Source organism: Somniosus microcephalus, chromosome 7, assembly GCF_052327205.1.
Source record: "Somniosus microcephalus isolate GS21.2 chromosome 7, FLI_Smic_1.0, whole genome shotgun sequence".
Classification (NCBI taxonomy): Eukaryota; Metazoa; Chordata; class Chondrichthyes; order Squaliformes; family Somniosidae; genus Somniosus; species Somniosus microcephalus.
Window position 1 is genome coordinate 190,565,123 of NC_140993.1, and position 22,143 is coordinate 190,587,265.

General features: G+C 47.4%; 1 protein-coding gene across 1 annotated transcript in view; it reads right to left on the reverse strand.

The window, feature by feature from the left end:
- The window catches only part of csmd3b (CUB and Sushi multiple domains 3b), a 1,929,854-nt gene that overhangs the window by 318,134 nt on the left and 1,589,577 nt on the right, over positions 1 to 22,143 (reverse strand). Inside the window, exon 29 of the mRNA XM_085993978.1 lies at positions 21,120 to 21,236. Within this exon, the coding sequence (XP_085850104.1) occupies positions 21,120 to 21,236 (117 nt within the window). The remainder of the gene's footprint in view (positions 1 to 21,119; positions 21,237 to 22,143) is intronic.

The window sequence follows — 22,143 nt, forward strand, 5'->3', positions numbered from 1 at the left end:
AGTACCTAACGGAACTGCGCAAGCTATCGAAACACTGCCAGTTTGGAGTGGGACTAGCAGATACGTTAAGGGACAAGTTTGTGTGTGGGCTTCAAAGTGAAGGAACCCAGAAATGGCTTCTATCAGAAAAGGATCTTACGTTGGACAAAGCTTTCAGTATGGCAGTATCACACGAAGCAGCCGCAAGGGGCGCTGCAGAGATACAACGGAGACCGCAAGAATATGGCACCAATGAAATGTCCTATGGAACAGGGAAGTGCTATCGCTGCGGCAGAACAACACATGACCAGAAAGATTGTTGGTTCAAGAACCAAGTGTGCAGACAGTGTGGGAAAGCAGGACACATAGCAAGAGTCTGCCGGTCTGGGAAGAAAACCAACAGTAAGAAATCTCCACAGGAGAAGTACAAAAAGGTACACCAGGTGATGGACAGTGGTTCAGATGAACAGAAAAGTGACACAGACTCCGGAAGCAAGGAGCTGGGTTGTCTGAAACTACATAAGGTAACCGAAATGGAAGATCACCAGACTATCTGGGTTACACTCAAGATAGACGGAGTCCAAGTGAAAATGGAATTGGACACAGGGTCAGCTCTAACAGTCATAAATCAAAGAGACTACAAGCGGCTATTTTCACACATACCCTTGAAAGCTACAGAGATTGTCTTGAAGACGTATATGGGGCAAAAAGTCTACCCCAAAGGGAAAATAAGGGTGAAAGTGATATATAAAGACCAGGAAATACCTAAAATGGATATATATGTATTGCCAGATGAAGGACCACCACTGCTAGGACGTGAATGGATCCGGAAGATACAATTAGATTGGCATTCCATACAGGCACTGAAGGTTGAGGCCAAAAAGGATGATGACGTCACACCTGGACGACTGTCAAAAATGCTAACTGATGCAAAAGAAGTGTTCCAGGAGGGACTAGGAACACTAAAAGGCATAATAGCAATGATTAAAATAGAGGAAAATGCAAGCCCAAAGTTTCTGAAGGCCAGACCAGTGCCTTATGCGATCAGACCAGCTGTTGAAGCAGAGCTGGAAGGGTTGGAACGTTCAGGAGTACTGTCCAAAGTGGACGGGAGCGAGTAGGCTACACCCATCGTTCCTGTAATGAAGAGGTCGTTGAGTAATACGCCTGGGGAACCAAAGAAGGTCCGCATCTGTGGGCATTTTAAGGTGACAGTGAACCCAGTCCTTCACACGGTACAATATCCGCTTCCACGAATTGAGGATATTTTCGCCTCGCTATCTGGAGGTAAACGCTTCACCAAAATTGATCTAGCCCAGGCGTACTTGCAAATGGAGGTAGAAGAAGCTTCGAAACAATACCTTATGATTAACACCCATAAAGGTCTCTACCAATACAACCGGCTGGTGTTTGGAGTAGCCTCGGCTCCGGCTATCTGGAAAAGGGCGATGGATCAGGTTCTGCAAGGGATTCCAGTGACCCAGTGTTATTTGGACGACATCTTGGTCACGGGTGGAAATGACAGTGATCACCTCGCCAACTTGGAGAAGGTGCTCACCAGATTAAAGGAGTTTGGGCTACGAGCTAATCGCCACAAGTGCGAGTTTTTCCAGAAACAGATCTCGTATTGTGGCCACATCATCGATGAAGAGGGGTTACATAAGTCCCCTGACAAGACTGAGGCAGTAGTCAAGGCTCCAGCACCAGAAAATGTGTCACAACTGAGGTCGTTCCTCGGGCTGGTAAACTACTACCACAAGTTCTTAGCAAATTTGTCCACGGTATTACACCCACTGAACACCCTACTGCAAACAGGGGTACCTTGGAAGTGGGATGACGAACATAGACAAGCTTTCCTGAAGTGTAAAGAATTGATCACATCAAAAGAGATGTTGGCCCATTTCAACCCAGCACTACCAATTCGTTTGGCATGTGATGCATCACCCTATGGTACTGGAGCGGTGCTGTCGCACAAATTCCCAGATGGGTTGGAGAGGCCAGTAGCCTTTGCGTCTCGGTCACTAACCTCAGCCGAGCGCAACTATGCCCAGATTGACAGGGAGGCCCTCAGCCTAGTATGGGGAATAAAAAAATTCAACCACTATCTGCATGGGCAGAAGTTCACCTTGCTGACTGACCACCAACCACTTGTCTCCATCTTTAATCCTAAGAAGGGCGTTCCAGTGATGACTGCACAGCGGTTACAAAGATGGTCCCTGTTTCTAGGGGCGAATCAATATGAGATAGAATATAAAAGCACGAAACAGCATGGGAACGCTGATGGGCTATCGCGCCTGCCACTGCCTACTGTGGAGGAAGCACCAGCAGTGGACCCTATCGAGATATTTTATTCGTCAATAATTGAACGATTGCCAGTAACGAACGCGGATATAGAGAAGGAGACCCGCAATGATCCGACGCTGTCTCGAGTATATGATTTGACGGTGAGGGGATGGCCAACACATGGCGACTCACTGTTGCCAGCATTCTCATCCAGAAGAGAACAGCTGTCAGTATGCCAGGGGACAGTGATGTGTGGATCCAGAGTGGTGATTCCACCCAAGTTAAGGGAGAGAGTGCTAAATGAGCTACATGAAGGTCATCTGGGGGGAGTGAAAATGAAAAGCCTCGCTAGGGCTTGTGTGTGGTGGCCGAGAATCGATCAACAAATCGAAGACCTAACTAAGAGCTGCTTAGGATGCCAGAAGGTCCAAAATGCACCACCACATGCCCCTCTACACCCGTGGGAGTGGCCCTCCTCTCCATGGCAATGGGTGCATATTGATTTTGCTGGTCCATTCATGGACTCAATGTTCTTAATAGCAGTGGATGCTCATTCAAAGTGGCCTGAGGTGATAAAAATGTCTTCAACCACTACAGAGAAAACGATTGCAGTGCTACGGACCATATTTGCCAGAAACGGTTTGCCAGAGCAGATTTGCTCTGATAATGGACCACAGTTTGTGTCCGACGAGTTTCAAAAATTTATGAGAAGGAATGGGGTAAGGCATGACACATCCGCCCTGTATCATCCAGCCACAAATGGATTGGCTGAGAGGTTCGTACAAACCTTTAAGAAGGCGATAAAGGCCATGTGCGACGATGAAATTCCACTACAGCATAAGATGGACAACTTCTTATTAGCCTACCAAAACGCGACACATGCAGTTCCCAACCAGACCCCGGCCATGATGTTCTTTAACCGAAGGTTGAGATCTCGTCTGGACTTGCTCAGACCAAATGTGCGAAGAAATGTTGAGGACAAACAATTCCAGCACATCAATGAGAAGCCGACAAGGAGCTTCAATGTAGGGCAACCAGTCTTGGCCCGTGACTATCGAACAGAGAAATGGCAACCCGGAACGATATGTACAAGGCAGGGGCCATTAATGTACACAGTGGATGTCAGGGAGAACATTGTGAGACGCCACGTCAATCAGATCTTAGCGTCACAGGAACGCGTCAACCCCATGTCTCGAGTACCTGGGGATGAACCCGACATACCGGTAGCATCTACCTCAGACCTAGTAGCATTGGAACCCGATGAACTACCCGATGAAAAGGGGTCAGAATCGCCTCTGCACCAAGAACAAGAACCTCCGGAAAGGCGCTATCCCGAAAGGGTCAGGAAGCCGCCCCAAAGACTGAATCTATAAATGGACTTTTGTTGTTTAATGTACATGTTAAAATGTTAATTGTTATTTGAATATTAGGGGTACTACTAATCCAAAAGGGGAGGAATTGTAGTGTATGTGCCTTTAAGTCAGAACTACTTTTACAGCTCCTGTATACTGTAGTACCGGCAGTGACCACACCTGTATATAAGCTTTGCGCATGCCTCTGTACCCCCAGTCTTGAGACTACACTCCTCCAGTAAAGACCTGTTTATTGTTGATTTACAGCATCCGTGTGATTTTTGAATAACAGCATATCCTCAGAATCACGGATCTAACAGCTTGGACATCAGAAGCGTTTGTGGGATGAGGGGGAAGTGGGATGTGAGAAGGAGAATAACATATGATGATACCGGTATCTTGTATTCTTTCAGATCCGCCATTGGCCAAGGGCTCAGCCATGCCCCTGCCAAGAATGGCCTGCATGTCTCCTGCAAGGGGGTGAGGTGAAGCTAGGAATGTGAGGAGGTCGATGAGTGATGGGGGTGGGGTAGTGTGGTAAACCACTGTTTGTATTCCTGTTTGTCCTGTTTGTATTCCACTGTGTACATGCCTGGACATGCCTCGGCTGACTCCTCCCACAGGTCCTAGTATAAAGGTGACTGCTCCCCAGCCCTTTGTATTTCTGGACCGGTCGACCACTCGAGGCAGAGCTCCATTCTGTTGTTAATAAAAGCCTTTGGTTACTCTTCTAACTCTCAGTCTTTTATGAGTAATTGATAGCGCATCAATTTTATTAACAACATTTTTATAATGGAGAAGATCCTCACACCAGCATGCCTGGACTTAGATCATCGGGAGGCGGACTCATCCACCAAGTTTACTCACTGGCTTAAGTGTTTCGAAAAATTCCTGACCGCCTCCGAAGCCATCAAATCGGACGAGGACAAACTGGATGTCCTGACCTCCAAAGTGAACCACCGAGTGTACTCGGTCATCCAAGACGCGACCTCGTACGCGGACGCTCTCAAGCTCCTCAAGGACCAGTACACGCGCCCAGTGAACGAAGTGTACGCCAGGCACCTCCTGGGGAGTCGTAAACAACAACCTGGGGAATCGACCGTGGAATACCTTCAGGCACTGTCTGTGCTTGGCCGGGCCTGTGGTTGTAAGGATGTAAAGGCCGCCGTGTACACAGAGGAACTTATCCGGGACGCTTTTGTAGCGGGCCACAGATCCAATTACACCCGACAGCGACTGTTGGAGCAGAGTAACCTCGACCTCAACAAGGCCTCTGAACTCGCACTATCGTTGGATGCAGCCTACCAGGGCATGGATGCCTACTCCTCTGCACCGTGGACGCCGCGGGGAATGACAGCCTGGGACACGGTAGGACCGCCTCATAGCGCCGTGCCACCCCAGCCACACCCCAACAACGGCCCAACTACCGCAGCAGTGTCCCAAGGCCAGACAGCAGTGCCCCAAGGCCAGAAATGCTACTTCTGTGGCCAGGCAAAACACCCCAGAGCGCGCTGCCCGGCGAAAAACGCGATCTGCTCGGGCTGCGGGAAGAAGGGACACTACGCTCGCGTCTGCAGGGCCAAAGCCACCCCGAACCCCAGCAGCGCCGCGTGTGGGCCATGCGGGCCGCCATCTTGGACCTCCCCGGCCATGTGCGAATCACCGGTACAGCAGCCATTTTGGACGCCTCCAGCCACATGGGGATCATGGACGCCGCCATCTTGGACGACAGCCGGGACGCAGCAGGCCCCCGACACCGCCTCATCTGATACCCGCAGCGACACACCGACCCCTACGCTGGCATCCGTTACACTGGACCAAGCGAGACCGCACCAACTGGCCAGTTCCACAATGGACATTAAGGTAAATGGTCACGATACAATCTGCCTTTTTGACTCTGGGAGCACGGAGAGCTTCATCCACCCCGACACGGTGCGGCGTTGCTCTCTCCCAGTCCTGCCTGCGCAACAGCGGATTTCTATGGCCTCCGAGTCCCAGTCGGCGGACATCGGCGGCTACTGCGTGGTGACACTCTTAGTAGACGGGACCGTGTACGATCATTTTAAACTTCTGGTCCTGCCTGACCTCTGCGCTGCCGTCCTGCTGGGGTTAGATTTTCAGTGCCACCTTAAAAGTGTTACGATGGCGTACGGTGGACCCCTACCCCCACTCACAGTCCGCAGCCAGCAGCTTCCAAATTGCCCGCCGCGCACCAGGTGCAACCTCTCCACACTCAGAGTCACCCCCCCACCACTGTTTGCTAACCTCACCCCCGACTGTAAGCCCATCGCCACAAAGAGCAGGCGATACAGTGCCGGGGACAGGGTTTTCATTAAAACCGAAGTGGAGCGGCTCCTGAAAGAAGGGATTATTGAGGGCAGCACCAGCCCCTGGCGAGCCCAGGTTGTGGTCGTTAAGACCGGCGAGAAGCAGCGCCTGGTCATCGACTACAGCCAGACAATAAATCGCTACACCCTGCTGGACGCCTACCCACTCCCCCGTATAGCTGATATGGTCAACCAGATCGCGCAGTACCGCGTCTTCTCGACCATTGACCTGAAATCAGCGTACCACCAGCTCCCCATCCGCCCTGAGGACCGCCAGTACACTGCCTTTGAGGCAAACGGCCGCCTCTATCACTTCCTTAGGGTTCCCTTTGGCGTCACCAACGGGGTCTCCGTCTTCCAAAGGGAGATGGACCGGATGGTAGATCAAAATGCGTTGCAGGCCACTTTCCCATATCTGGACAATGTGACCATCTGCGGCCGTGACTTGCAGGACCATGACGCAAACCTCGAAAAATTCCTCCGCACCGCCCAACTCCTAAACCTGACATATAACAAGGAGAAGTGCATATTCTGCACAAACCGCCTCGCCATCCTTGGCTGTGTTGTGGAACACGGAGTCATCGGCCCCGACCCTGACCGGATGCGTCCCCTTATGGAACTCCCACTGCCCCACTGCCTCAAGGCCCTGAAGAGGTGCCTAGGGTTTTTCTCCTATTACGCCCAGTGGGTCCCCTACTATGCGGACAAGGCCCGTCCGCTGATCAAGTCCACCTCTTTTCCCTTGACGGCAGAGGCCCGCTTAGCCTTCCACCGTATCAAGGAGGACATTGCCAAAGCCACCATGCACGCAGTGGACGAATCCATCCCCTTCCAGGTGGAAAGCGACGCGTCCGACTTTGCCCTGGCCGCTACCCTCAATCAGGCGGGGAGACCCGTGGCCTTCTTTTCACGAACCCTCCAAGGCCCGGAGACCAGACACTCCGCTGTTGAGAAGGAGGCCCAGGCGATTGTGGAGGCTGTGCATCATTGGAGGCACTACCTGGCCGGAAAACGATTTACCCTGCTCACTGACCAGCGTTCAGTTGCTTTTATGTTTAACAACAAGCAGAGGGGCAAAATCAAAAATGACAAGATCTTGAGGTGGAGAATCGAACTTTCCACCTACAACTACGAGATCTTGTACCGGCCCGGGAAGCTAAATGAACCCCCGGATGCGCTATCGCGTGGCACCTGCGCCAGCGCGCAGATCGATAGACTACGGGTCCTCCACAATGACCTCTGCCACCCGGGGGTCACCAGGTTCTTCCACTTCATCAAGGCTCGCAACCTGCCTTACTCTATTGAGGAGGTCAGGACCATGACCAGGAACTGCCAAGTCTGCGCTGAGTGCAAACCACACTTTTATAGACCAGACAGGGCCCACCTGATAAAAGCCACTCGCCCCTTCGAGCGCCTGAGCGTTGATTTTAAAGGGCCTCTCCCCTCCTCCGACCGCAATGTGTACTTCCTCAATATTATTGATGAGTACTCCCGTTTCCCGTTCGCCATCCCCTGCCCGGACATGACCAGTGCCACGGTCATTAAATGTCTGAACAACCTCTTCACCCTGTTCGGCTTCCCCAGCTATATCCATAGCGACCGGGGCTCATCGTTTATGAGCGACGAACTCCGTCAGTACCTGCTAACTAGGGGTATTGCCACAAGCAGGACCACCAGTTACAACCCCCGGGGGAACGGACAGGTGGAAAGAGAAAATGCGACAGTTTGGAAGGCCGTCCTGCTAGCCTTAAAGTCTAGGGGCTTTCCAACCTCCCGCTGGCAGGATGTGCTCCCCGATGCGCTCCACTCTATTCGGTCACTGCTCTGCACTGCCACTAACGCCACCCCTCATGAGAAAATGTTTGTCTTCCCAAGGAAGTCCACATCGGGGACATCGCTCCCGCCATGGCTGACGTCCCCAGGGCCGGTCCTACTGAGAAGACACGTGAGGACCCATAAAACGGACCCCCTGGTCGAGAGGGTCGACCTCCTCCACGCCAACCCCCAGTATGCTTACATCGCATACCCGGACGGGCGGGAGGACACAGTCTCCATAAGAGACCTTGCACCCTCGGGGTCCGCAGTAACCCACTACCCACTACCCACTACCACCCCCCCACCCCACGATCCGATATCCAGCCCCAGCAGACGGCAGGCCGGGGCCCCGCGACCCGCTCGACATCTACGAGGACGACACGCCTGTGCCACAGCCTACGCTGGACTCGACGCCGGAAGCTTCACTACCCCTGCCGTCGCCACGCCGATCACAGCGGCAGACAAGACCTCCGGAGAGACTCCAATACACTAACTTTTAATACACTTCACCCCGCCGGACTCAATTTTAAACAAGGGGTGAATGTGGTAAACCACTGTTTGTATTCCTGTTTGTCCTGTTTGTATTCCACTGTGTACATGCCTGGACATGCCTCGGCTGACTCCTCCCACAGGTCCTAGTATAAAGGTGACTGCTCCCCAGCCCTTTGTATTTCTGGACCGGTCGACCACTCGAGGCAGAGCTCCATTCTGTTGTTAATAAAAGCCTTTGGTTACTCTTCTAACTCTCAGTCTTTTATGAGTAATTGATAGCGCATCAGGTAGGTCATGCATTGAGCAGTGTGTGAGGCTCGTGGTGCAGTTGGTAGGAGATGGCTTTTGAAGATGCATTCACTGACCTTGACCACTCATCTGAGGACATGAAACTTTGGTCACTGGAGCCAGGTCTTGCTGGCAGTGACGGCCTCAATGATCTGGTCCCACATCTTCTTTCTGAAGGGTCTGCTGGCCCCCTGTGGGTAGAGCACCTCTCTTCCACTTTTGACCCCTGCACAAAGCTGGAAGGCTGCATCCAAGATGCTGGGTGCCCTTTCCCTGGCCTGTTGAGACATTTGTGTTAGTGCTGAAGCACTTTAACCAATTTTTACGTGCACGACCTTGGGCCTCCTACTGCGCGCATAGCCAGTCAGCAGTGCAATAGTTCCTGGGCTGTGCGCTAAAATCATTTAAATTAGCAGACCGCGCCAAATAAATGTGCTGCCTGTGTTTTCTAAACAGCGCGAGCAAATCTCGCCCGACAGTGCCCACGTCCGTTTTCGAGCCTTACCGAATTTCCCAGCCAAGGTTTCTTATTTTTAGACAGTTAAACAAACATGAGGTCATCCATAATAACAACAGAAAATGCTGGAAAAACTCAGCAGGCCAGGCAACATCCGTGGAGAGAAAAAAGAGTCAACGTTTCGGGTCAAACCCTTTGCCTGGCCTGCTGAGTTTTTCCAGCATTTTCCGTTGTTATTTCGGATTTCCAGCATCTGCAGTATCTTGCTATCATACTAGCATGAAGTCATCTATTTTGGACCAAAAAAGCATGCATTCAAATATTTTTTAAATGGTGAAAAGCTAGGAACAGTAGATGTCCAAAGGGATTTAGGGTCCATGTAAACAGATCACTAAAATGTAGTAGTCAGGTAGAAAAACATCATCAAAAAGACTAATGGCATGTTAGCCTTTATAACTAGAGGGCTAGAATATAAAGGGGAGAACGTTTTGCTACAGCTATACAAAGCCCTGGTTAGAGCACATCTGGGGTACTGTGTACAGTTCTGGGTACCACAATTAGAATGGATATATTGGCCTTGGAAGGAGTGTAGCACAGATTCACCAGAATGGTACCAGGGCTCCAAGGGTTAGAATATGAGGAGAGATTGCATAAATTAGTCTTGTATTCCCTGGAATAGAAACATAGAAGATAGGAGCAGGAGTAGGCCATTCAGCCCCTCGAGCCTGCGCCGCCATTCAATGCGATCATGGCTGATCATCCAAATTCAGTACCCTGTCCCTGCTTTCTCCCCATATCCCTTGATCCCCTTAGCCTTAAGAAATATATCTAACTCCTTCTTAAATATATTTAATGAATTGGCCTCAACTGTCTTCTGTGGTAGAGAATTCCACAGGTTCGCCACTCTCTGGGTGAAGAAATTCCTCCTCATTTCAGTCCTAAATGGCTTACCCCTTGTCTTTAGACTGTGACCCCTGGTTCTGGACTCCCCCGCCATCGGGAACATCCTTCCTGCACCTAGTTTGTCTAGTCCTGTTAGAATTTTATAAGTTTCAATGAGATCCCCTCTCATTCTTCTAAACTCTAGTGAATATAAGCCTAATCGGCCCAATCTCTCTTCATACGTCATTCCTGCCATCCCAGGTATCAGTCTGGTGAATCTTCGCAGCACTCCCTCCATGACAAGAACATCCTTCCTCAGATAAGGCGACCAAAACTGCACACAATACTCAATATGTGGTCTCACCAAGGCCCTGTACAACTGCAGCAAGACATCCTTGCTCCTGTACTCGAAACCTCTCGCTATGAAGACCAGCATACCATTTGCCTTCTTAACCGCCTGTTGCACCTGCATGCTTACCTTCAGCGACTGGTGCACAAGGACACCCAGGTCTTGTTGCACTTCCCCTGTTCCCAACCTATTGCCGTTCAGATAATAATCTGTCTTCCTGTTTTTGCCACCAAAGTGGATAACCTCGCATTTATCCACATTATACTGCATCTGCCATATCACCCAACCTGTCCAAATCGTACTGGATTTTCTCTGCATCCTCCTCACGGCACACAGGCCCACCCAGCTTTGTGTCGTCTGCAAACTTGGAGATATTACATCTAGTTCCCTCGTCTAGATCATTAATATATATTGTGAATAACTGGGGTCCTAGCACCTATCCCTGCGGTGCCCCACTAGTCACTGCCTTCCACTCCGAAAAAGACCCGTTTATTCCAACTCTTTGCTTCCTGTCTGCCAACCAGTTTTCTATCCAAGTCAGTACCTTACCCCCAATCCCATGTGCTTTAACTTTGCACGCTAGTCTCTTATGCGGGACCTTATCGAAAGCCTTCTGAAAGTCCAAATACACCACATCCACTGGTTCTCTCTTATCTATTCTACCAGTTACATCCTCAAAAAATTCCAGTAGATTAGTCAAGCATGATTTATCTTTTGTAAATTCATGTTGACTTTGTCCGATCCTGTCACTGTTTTCCAAGTGCTCTGATATTACATCTTTTATAATGGGCTCTAGCATTTTCCCCACTACCGATGTCAGGCTTACCAGTTTATAATTCCCCGTTTTTTCTCTACCACCTTTTTTAAATAGTGGGGTTACATTAGCTACCCTCCAATCCATGGGAACTATTCCAGAGTCTATAGAATTTTGGAAGATGACCAGCAATGCATCCACTATTTCTAGGGCCATTTCCTTAAGTACCCTAGGATGTAGATTATCAGGCCCTGGGGATTTATCGGCCTTCAATCCTGTCAATTTCCCTAACACCATTTCCCTACAAATACTGATTTCTTTCAGTTCCTCCCTCTCATTAGACCCTATGTTCCCCGACATCTCTGGGATTTTATTTGTGTCCTCCTTTGTGAAGACAGAACCAAAGTATGTGTTTAATTGGTCTGCCATGTCTTTGTTCCCCATTATAAATTCCCCTGATTCTGACTGCAAGGGACCTGCGCTTGACTTTACCAATCTTTTTCTCTTCACATATCTATAGAAGCTTTTACAGTCAGTTTTTATGTTTTCTGAAAGCTTACTCTCACACTCTACTTTCCCCCTCTTAATTAATCCCTTTGTCCTCCTTTGCTGAATCCTAAACTCCTCCCAATCCTCAGGTTTGCTGCTTTTTCTGGCCAATTTAAATGTCCTCTCCTTGGATCTTATGCTATCACTAATTTCCCTTGTTAACCAATGTTGAGTCACCTTTTTTGTTTTATTTTTATGCCAAACAGGGATGAACAAATTCTGTAGTTCATATACATATAGACCAATCTATATGTAGATTAAAGTCACCCATGATAACTGCTGTGCCCTTATTGCATGCATCTCTAATTTCCCATTTAATGCCATCCCCAACCTCCGCATTACTGTTTGGGTGTCTGTATACAATGCCCACTAACGTTTTCTGCCCCTTGGTATTTCTCAGCTCTACCCATACAGATTCCACATCATATAATATAGAAGTTTAAGGGGTGATTGAAGTTTTTAGGATTTTGAAAGGACTGATAGGGTAGATAGAGGAAAACCTTTTCCACTGGTTGTGGGAGTCTAGAAAATGGGGGCATAACCTTAAAATCAGAGCCAGGCCATTGAGGAGAGAAGTTAGGAAACGTTACTTCACGCAAAAGGTGGTAGAAGTGCGAAACTCTCTCCCACAAAAAGCAGTAGATGCTAGCTCAATTAATAATTTTAAATCTGAGATCGATAGATTTTTGCTAGCCAAGGGTATTAAGGGTTATGGAGCCAAAGTAGGTGGATGGAGTTAGTGTACAGGTCAGCCGTGATCTCACTGAATGGAGGAACAGGGGCTCAATAACCTACTCCTGTTCCTATTCAAATCTCACAGTAAATATTTCAAGGGTAGGTTTGTCTCTTCTATTTGTTTCTATAATAAAAAATTGTAGATAACAGGTCGAAAGTTCTTTCTGAATTTGTAATGTGTACTCTGGTATGTCAAGATATTGCTGAAAAAAGTGTTACAATCGTGCAATGTGACAAAATCATTCTGAGTTAAGACAAAGGGAGAAAAATTGAGTTGCGCCCCCTTTAAGCGGCCCCGCGGCCGAAATTCACCGGTAGTGCCCCAAGAGGGAGGTGGGGTGCTACTGGAAGTGCTCCGCCTCCCTCTTGGGGCGCTTTGAGTGAATTTCGCGGCACTACGTGCCGCAGTACCACGCTCTGCGGAACATCACACCACGGTACTGCAGGCCTTCCTCCCCTTATTAAAGTGGAGGGGCCCAGCACAGTGTGACCTGGGGACCAGCTGGGCCACCAGGGATCGGAGTGCCGGCAAAAGAGCCCGGCACTCGAGAGAAGTGCCGGGCTCACGGAGCGCAACCGGCACTCTGTGGGGGGGCTGCAGAGGAGGCCAGGGACAGCAGAGGGGGCAGGTGCTGGCAGGCGGCCAGCAACAAAAATGGCCGCCTGGAACCTCCCCTTTAATTAGCACCGCCCCGGCCGCAGGTAGGCCCCCCTGACTCTGTCGAACATAGTGTCCGACGGTAAGTCAGGGGGCGCTACTGAAGATCGTGGCTGGGGCGCAAGCGGGGAGCTGTGAACAGCAATGGCATCATCGGCGGCGGCGTAGCGCCCCGGGGTGCTAACGGTTACCACCGCCGCTAACGTCCCGCTGAATTTCCCGGGAGACATTGGCGCCGCTGCGCCCAGGCGTTAGTTGCTTTGCGTCCCGTTAGCGCTGTAAGAGGGCGCTAACGGGAGGTGCAAAGCAACCAAATTTTTAGGCCATAGGGTTTAAGATGAATAAAGTTGCCTCTCTTTCACCTTGCAAATTTACTAGAACTTTTGGGGGTGAAATTTGATTAGGCCAGAAAACGGGCTCGGGGACCGTGATCTACCTGCACCCATTCAAAGTGGTGTAGGCAGCACACAAAATTTGTTCTGACTGTTCATTATGATGAGCATTGAGCTCAGTACTAAATACGCTGATGGTTGGCTTAGTGCTCAAGAGGGTGGCCAATATTGGGTGCAGTCTACTGGCCAATAAAATTTTGCCGAGGCTCTCTGCACTTCTTAAAGGGGAGGTGCTTTGTTCAAGAAGCAACTTATTGTCATTTTACATGCAGCAATGGCTCAACATGGAAGAGAAAGTGCAAGGAGGTTCTCTGATGCAGCATTGCAGGCCTTGGTCCTGGTGCACAGAAGGAGACATGTCTGCTACCCGCAGAGGGGCAGGAGGCCTGCCAGGCAGCATGCCAGAAGGCAGTGGGAAGAGATAACAGAAGCCATCAGTGTCAAGTTTGTTGCCCCCAGGACCTGAATCCAGTGCCGTAAGAAGTTTAAAGACCTCACATGAGCAGTCAAGGTGAGCGAATGCATCTTCAAATGTCATATCCCACCAACTGCACCACTAGCCTCACACACTGCTCAATGCACCACACCCCCATCACTCATCTACCAACAATCTTTCGTAATCACGACTCATACCTCACAATCATACCTTCACCTGATCCTCACACACTTACCACTGCTGCAAGCCTCACGCCCACATCTCACACCTTGCACACACTGCCAGCTATTCACCATGATGGGCACATCACTCAAACACAGTGCATCAGACTCACTGGCACACTTCCCTTTCTCTTGCAGGCCAAGGTGGTGCATAACAGGCGTGATCAGCAGCAGACAGGTGGAGGGCAGCACGTCATTAGAACCTCAACGAGCTGGAGGAGACGGTGCTACAGATAATTGGAAGGGCCATCACTGAGGCCGTGGCGAGCGGTGAGGTTGAAAGCATTACTGATTATGGCATGCTCATACTTAATCCTTCTTCTCACATCCCACTTCCCCTTCATGACACAATCTCTTCTCACTTACAAGCTGCTGATGGTGTATGCATGGACATCTTGCATTTCCCCCATCCCTTCACCACACCCCGACCCTTGTGCCTTTCTCCTTTCAGATACCCAGAACTGCCAGCAGTCCAGCCTGTCCCTAACGTAGTAGAGGAGAGTGAAGGAGAAGAGACACCGTTACTCGATCTGACACTCCCAGGCACCAGCTCAGAAAATAGCACTACACGTGCTTTAGAGGGTAGTATAGAACTAGGATCTGCACGCGGTGAGTCACCGGGCACGAGTGTGCTTCAGCCATGCCGGGGGAAAAGGATAGCTCCCCGGAAGGCGAGTTTGCACACGAGTTCTGCTGCACAGGACTCAGACAATTGCTTCGATGGGGCAGCCTTTAGAAGAAGGGTGATGGGCATGCACAGAGAAATGCTTGGTGCAATGGCAGGCCTGCTAGAGAGCCTCTTGTCACTATCAAGGAGTCCGGCTCCAACATTGGACGGGGCTTTGTGCAGTGCTTGGAGCCTATGATTTCCAGGATGGAAATGATGAGCAATTCCACTAGAACAGTTGTGGACCCAACCATGATGCTGGGTGTGATGGGCAAAGTCGCAGCTACCACTGCAGCACAAGCGGAGTGCTGCAGTGGATGCAGCGATGGACGTCGAACTTGGAGATGTTAACTAGGTCTCCTGCTGCAGACTGGAAGGATCTGGTGGTGAAACAATTGAGGGCCACTGGCAATATTGTCATTGCCCTGCTCCGAGGTTGCAAGTCTGGTTCCAGGAGGTGGCAGAGTTCTGTAACCGCCTTCTTGGTGAAGTGGAGCCTCCGAATACACAGCTCCTGGCTTAAGTGCAGGTAGGAGAAGTGTTCTCGGAAGGCCCTAGGTGGGTAAGGCCTCCTGCTGAGAGCTGTTCTGCTCCTCCTCCTCCCTCTGCGAGCAGCTTGTCCCCTTCTTTGCTGCTTCTGCTCCATCTCCCTGTCATACTCCAGCGCGAGGGGAACTGCAACTAGAACCCCCATGACTGGGAGCAAGTGGTCTGAGCTGAACTCTTGAATTCAGAAGCAAGGCCTACTCCACTTGCTGCACCACTCCATCACTTCAGCAACTTTAAGTAACTGTCAAAAGCTCCAAACTGTTGCAAAAACTTACACAGAGCCAGTAAAAATCAAAAAGCAAGTCACCTGCAAGTTGTTGATGATTCCTTTGCATGCCACTGGTGGGGGGATCCCTCGTGTAGCTGAAACACTTGTGGAGAGGGCAATGAATGGAGTGGCAACGTCCAAAATGGCAGATCGTGCGTCAAATCAGCGTTGCACACTGATTGACGTCACGATCTGATTGATTAGCATTTTTCTGGTGAATGTAGGCAATGGCCGCACAGCCGACCTCCTCAAAATGGCGGCCACCCTGAGCCGCACCGGAAGTGGGCGGAAACAAGGTGGCTGCCATTTTTGTGCCGAATCTGGCATTAACTGCCAGCATTAAGGTGCCGAATTTCACGGCCTTTATTTTTCATGAAGTTATCTCAGATTGGAAGAATTAGTGAATTACTACAACATACCAGTGTGAAAGGCTTGGCCTTAAGGAGCAATGAGATATTAATCTTGTACTTTCAGACAGTCAGCAAAGAATGATGGACCAGTGGGAGTTAAAGGCATGGCAACCAAAAAAATCGACAATATTCCTTAATGAAAGATAAAACCTTTTTTGGAGCAGGTCTGGAAAAAAAACTGCCAATGCACTTATTCAACGTAAAACACAACTGCAGGAAACTTCGCAATATCCGACACTGACGGGACCGAGCTGCTGCCGATCTATCAAAACTTCCGGATAGACCAGCGCTAATGTTGAAGGATACGGAGGTTTTCATCTCTGTATCTGACAACAAACACTGTTGCTTAGCAACAGCTTGTAAACACTCGGCCCCCTTGGAAGCGTCTCTGAAGCTGTTGCTAAGCTACAGAGACACTTTCCAGAGCCTGACTGTTAAAAAAAAAATGCTAGAAGAAAAAAAACCTAACCAAAACGGCTGCTGATTTCTGCCGTTAGATCGAGGTTTCCGGACATACAACTTCCGGATAAACCAAAGTTTCCTGTATGTGGGCTTTTTAAAGTAAGGTTGTGTTTCTTAATCTGCATTTTGATCAGAAAACCAAAGCCACAACATTTAGGAAATTGGTCCTCATTTCACCAAGGATTCATTTATTTTCATACAGTGTTACAATGCTTACTTATAAAGCAGAGTGTGCTGTGCATTTAGAGAGTTTTCAAAAGGGAAATGTATCAACATGTATGCTAATTGCATGCTAATGATTCTATCCTCTGATGATTAACAGTTATTAGTTATTTTAATGTCAGCGCAAGTCACTGGAAATTATGAGTCAAGCTTTGTTTACAAAAAACTGTTGCCTGGGGCATCCACCATACACATGTGAATCATTTTATCTTTGGTGCTGAAGCTGTCATTCTGTGAAATAGTATTGCCAATATTCCATATAGCAGAGTAATGAAACATTAAAAAAGCCACAGTTCTGCACATTTTTAACAAATAACTTAAGTGAGAGAAAAATATTCTCACTTGACAGCTTTCACATTTTTTCTCAACTAAAATGTGATTCGGGTTCTTGGAGCTTGCCACATAAATGTGACATGAACCTAATGAAGACCAAACGGATAATGAGAAAAAAGCCATGCATCCATCAAACTTCTGTTCATATACTGCAAAGAGGAAAGAAGCTTGGATCTAACCACCAGCGATAGATTAGTGCCAGATTTTGCATTTCTAGCTAGATACAAATGACAGTATTTACTAAGTTCTTATATTACTTTAACATTTTAATTAGTATATTAATCTCAAAATATGAAGAGAAAAATGATTAAACAGAAGGGAAAGCAAAGATGAGATGTAGGAAGCCATCCTCTCTCTGGAAAAAGCATGGGAAACTATCGTCCCAAATGTGAACTTTTCTTCTCCTCCTGAGACAGTCACTTAAAAACAGTTATATTTTATTTAATTACCCCTTTCTCACCTGACTTTCTTTCCAGACATAGATTGAGGCACAATATATCGTTTCAGGCTGCAAGATGTGTATTGGTATCAGGCTCAGTAATGTGCAATTTATATAATAACGTAGTTGTCTGCTATTAACTTGGTAGATGGAATATGCATGAAAAAGTACTTAATTAATAAAAATTGTCTTTCTCAATATATGCAGAGTGAAGTCTGCTACAATAAGCCTACTTATGCACATTGTTGAGAATGCTTCCAACATGGTGCATTGCACTGATCTACATAATGACATGTTGCCTGGCTATATTGCATGATAAATTTGCTTTTCCCAATTACTCGGCCTAAGGATGACAGTCTCCCATGTGCATGGGCTATGCTGGTAATTGTCAACATTTTCTTTGGCTGGAAAGGGAGAGAAAGCAAGAGGTTGCTATGTAGGGGAGTTTTGTTCCCGCATCCATTGTGAGAGCAAAAGTAATTTCTTAAAATTGAAGGGCAAGAGAAACCACATTCCATTCTCACAGCCAGGCAGGCTGTGATGAGGAAGAAATAAAGAAACAAGAAAGAGACAGGTAAAAGAATGTAAGAAAGAGGGATTAAGAATACATACCCGGGAAGCATGTGATAGAGGCAGCATGACACATTTAGACCTGTTTATGTTTTTGGCCTAAGTGGACTCCTCGGCTCACACTGAAAATCTAACACCTTGATTTTGTCCAATTGTTGATAGCTGTTTTTTATTCAGCTCTCCACTGGAACTTGGCAACACTGGACAGTCGGTCAGTGTTTGCCCTGGACTAGAGATGTGAAAGAAGCTGTTGGAGTCACCTCAGATGAATTGTTTTTCAAATTATTATGTAAATAGTTTGAAAGAAGTAACATAAATGTTTAACCACATGTATCGTTTGTTGGACTGAATGACAACGAGGAATTATAAGGCTGAATCCATGCAGCTGCGTGCCCATGATTTCCAGTCACATGTTCTCTGGGGAGAGGGCTGACACACTGAATCCGTCTTTATTAACCAAAACATTGCCAGTGTAAATATATAGTGGGGAGAAATTTGACTTGCACTCAAAACAGGCATAACGTAGGCAGAGCGAGCACTCCACAAGCTGGACTGTGCTCGAGGCAGAAGCCAAATTCAACTTTGGGCCTCACTTGAATACCAAGTGGGCACTGCGCTGCAGCTCACCAGTTGGGAAGGTTGGCAAATTGTTTGGTTATCACACAATGTCGGCCAGCAGGTCAGGTCTTGGGGGGACAGAGACAACCCTGGGAGTGAGCCTTATATGCGCGCCGGCAGCGGAATGTAACTATTTTGTCGGCCAAGGAGGAGCACCCATTTTACTAGGCCCACAAAAATTAAAAATTGAAAAATTCTTGGGATTTTTTTTTTAAAGCGGCCTCCAGTGGTCCCTTTAAGGGCTGCGAGTTAGGCCGATCAAGACCTGGTACAACTAGGTGGAACAAGCTCCACTCATTTGTCCCTGAATTTAAAATTTAGGATCCTACAACCAGCATAAGACCCCGATTTGCACACTTAAGGAGCCTAATGCATGTTTCAGGCTGCGCCTTGATGACTGAAAGTTGCCAGAGTTAATATGGTGTGCGGCACACTCCTGGTCTGGATTGGGAGTGACAGATTGTAGTGCAGGATTCAGAGACCTAACGCCCATTTTACAGGCGCAAAACTTAGGGCTGTAGCTTGAATTTCTCCCCCCCACCCCACCCCTCCCCCTGTAATATGTTCTATTCATACAAGTAAAGAAACAAAAGGCAGGTCTAGAGGAGGTGTAAATGGGAATATCAGAATCATCAGCAACAGCTGCCATCCGGAATAATGGGGGCAGAGGTTATGATCTGAAATTGTTGAATTCGATGTTGAATCCGGAAGGCTGTAAAATGCCTAATAGCTGTTCCTCACACTTACGTTGAGCTTCATTGGAACAGTGTAGGAGGTAAGGACAGAATGGTCAGAATGGGAGTGGTCTGAAGAATTAAAATGACAGGCGACCGGAAGCTCGGGGTCATGCTTGCAGACTGAACTTTACTTGTCCCATTACCATCTCATTTTGCCTTGCACCATCGTTCTTTTTGTCATTTAATCACTTCTGCCTTCCATCCTATCACAGACCTTCCCTTTTGTTCTTTCCTCCCATCCCCCTTTCCCTGCCTCTGTACTTGCTTAAAACCTGAAACATCTCTAAACTTTTCCAGTTCTGATGAAAGGTCATTGACCTGAAACGTTAACATAGGGCCGGATATTCCGATCCCTACGGGTGGGTACGCGCTGTGTATCCACCCGTAGGGACATTGGAAATGCCGGTTTCAGGCATGCACAGCGCACGCGCTGGAAACCGGCATTTCCGATCTGTCAAGAAAGCTCTTGACAGATCCTCTGGCTGCCTGGGAGAAGGGCCTCTGCGGGGGGATAGTTCCGCTTTTTGGAGACCCTCCGCCCACAGAAAACACTTATAATTCTTGCGCCTGGTAAAAGCAGGAGTAAGGCTTGCTTTTACCGGGATAAGAGTTGAAAAAAGTTTTTTTTTTAAATTTCCACTGCTTTATCATTTAAAAATACTTTAAAGAAAGATAAATTTATTTTTAGCCCCATTAAAAACATTAATTATTTTTTTCAAAAATTTAAATTTTTGTTTCAATTAGTTAATTTATGTAATTTCAAGTCATTTTAAAAATGTGATTTTTAAAAAAAATTTATTTGAAGTTTTACTATATTTTGAGGGTGATCTCCATTCATATATTTTACAGGTCTTCCTGTCAAATGTATGAAGGGAGATTCCCTTCTCCTATTGGTTCCTCATGGCCCATGTGATCCCAGGGATGCTGCGAACTACCTGCACCTCTGGGATACGTGGGTCCTGCGCACCGGCAGTTTGGAGAGGCCCAGCAGGGGAACTGTGCGCCTCCTGGGAGCACTCAGGTAAGGGCGCAGATTTTTACAGATCGCAGCGCTATGCCCGCGGGAGGCCTGCAATCGGAATATCTGGGCCTCTGTTTCTCTCTCCTCAGATGCTGCCTGACCTGCTGAGTGTTTCTGGATTTTTCTGTTTATATGTACTGCTACACATGTTGGATGTGAACCAAGAACATAAGCAGTATTTCTGGAAGCCCATCTGTGTTCAGTGAATGAATACACTCTGAGCAGCTTTCCAAATTCTACAGAACATTGACACATCTCTTCACCAGGCGACTGCTTTTCTATTTAATGGCCATATTTTGATAGGGAGTAAAATGCATAACACAAAATGTGCAGATTTAACTAGGCATATCCGAAATTGGCAGCTAAATTTAGAACTTGTCCACCTTCCGACTTTGAAACAGTGTTGCTGGATTTTAAAATGCACTCCGAACCTAAAAGTATTAGTCCTCAGACTTTGTATTGGAGTTATAGGAGTTGAGGAATATGCAATTACATTTTTTTTTTTAAGTTTCAAGCCGAAGTTTTAACACATTATATATTGATGGTATGTAGTTTAAGAATTAATTTTTTAAGACACATACCACACTTACTTCCATAATTTATATTTATGGAAAACATAGCTGCATTAAACTCATTAGAAACACATAAATAAGTACAAAATAAATAAATAGCAAATAATTAGGAAAGCAAATGGTATGTTAGCCTTTATTACAAAGGGATTAGAGAATAAGTGTAAAGAACTCTTAGGAATGTTAAAAGACTTCTGTTTCTCAAAAAATATATACCATATTCACGGCACAATACAATGCCAACCTCAAGTAATTCAGCAAATAGTGAATGGTAACTTTACTCACCAAACTCTCTGGAGACAGTGATAGAATAAACACAATTGTGTCCAGTACTGTAATTTCTGGGGTAGTTTGGTGACAGCACGGTACCATCGGAACCTGTGGATCGACTTCCACATGGAGCTGAAAGATATATTTGTATTTTATAAATATTATTAATAATAACTTAGAGTTCACTCTGGGGAAAAAAAGTAATTATGATACACAGCGAATTGCAGATAAATCCTGCTCTCTCCTGAAAGCAAAATATATTCAGCCATTTGCTATGCTCCAAGTTTCAAGTCCCAAAACACCCTTCAATTTATTATTCTCTGCCTCAGTGATAGCTGCTTGCTTCCACAAAGCCTGCCTACTGCCATTGGTAGGGTTCAGTGCTCACGGCAGTGGTGTTCTTCACAAAGAGTGAGTAAATGTTGCAGTGAATTGTAAATAAATTCAGGCTGAAAATCCCAAAGGATTCTGAACTGAGACTGTTTGTGCCAAGCAGAAGCTAAACCTTCCTTTGTTTTTACTCAGAGATGTTTTTGATCAAAGATCATGTGTAAAGCCTTAAACTGGCACTGAAGTGCCTAGAGGAAGGAATTAGACTTCATGCTGAGTTAGCCAGGTTCAAGTTCAATGGACTTGGTAGAGCTGCACAGAACTGAACACAGTCCTCTGAGGTTGTTAGATCATACTTTTTCACAAGCAGCCCATCTAATTATAGCCTGTGAATGGCCAACAGGTGTTAAACTTGTAACAATGCCAATTGTGCATCAGAAATGAGTATTTTGGTACATTCAGGATCTAGACCAGGCTCACCATTCATTCTAAATAGCCAATCCAGTTTTATAAAGGCCCATCTCCTCGTGCATCCCCCCCCCCCCCCCCCGACACACATCAAGGATTTCCATGTAGTGCTCCATCTGCCCTGCAGCAAGTGAACTTCAAGATAATCATTAAGAGGCATTTTTGTATTTATGTAAAACAGTCCAAGCAAGTAACATCCATGCACCAGTCTCCCATTATTTTATTTGGAGTAGGCAGCAGA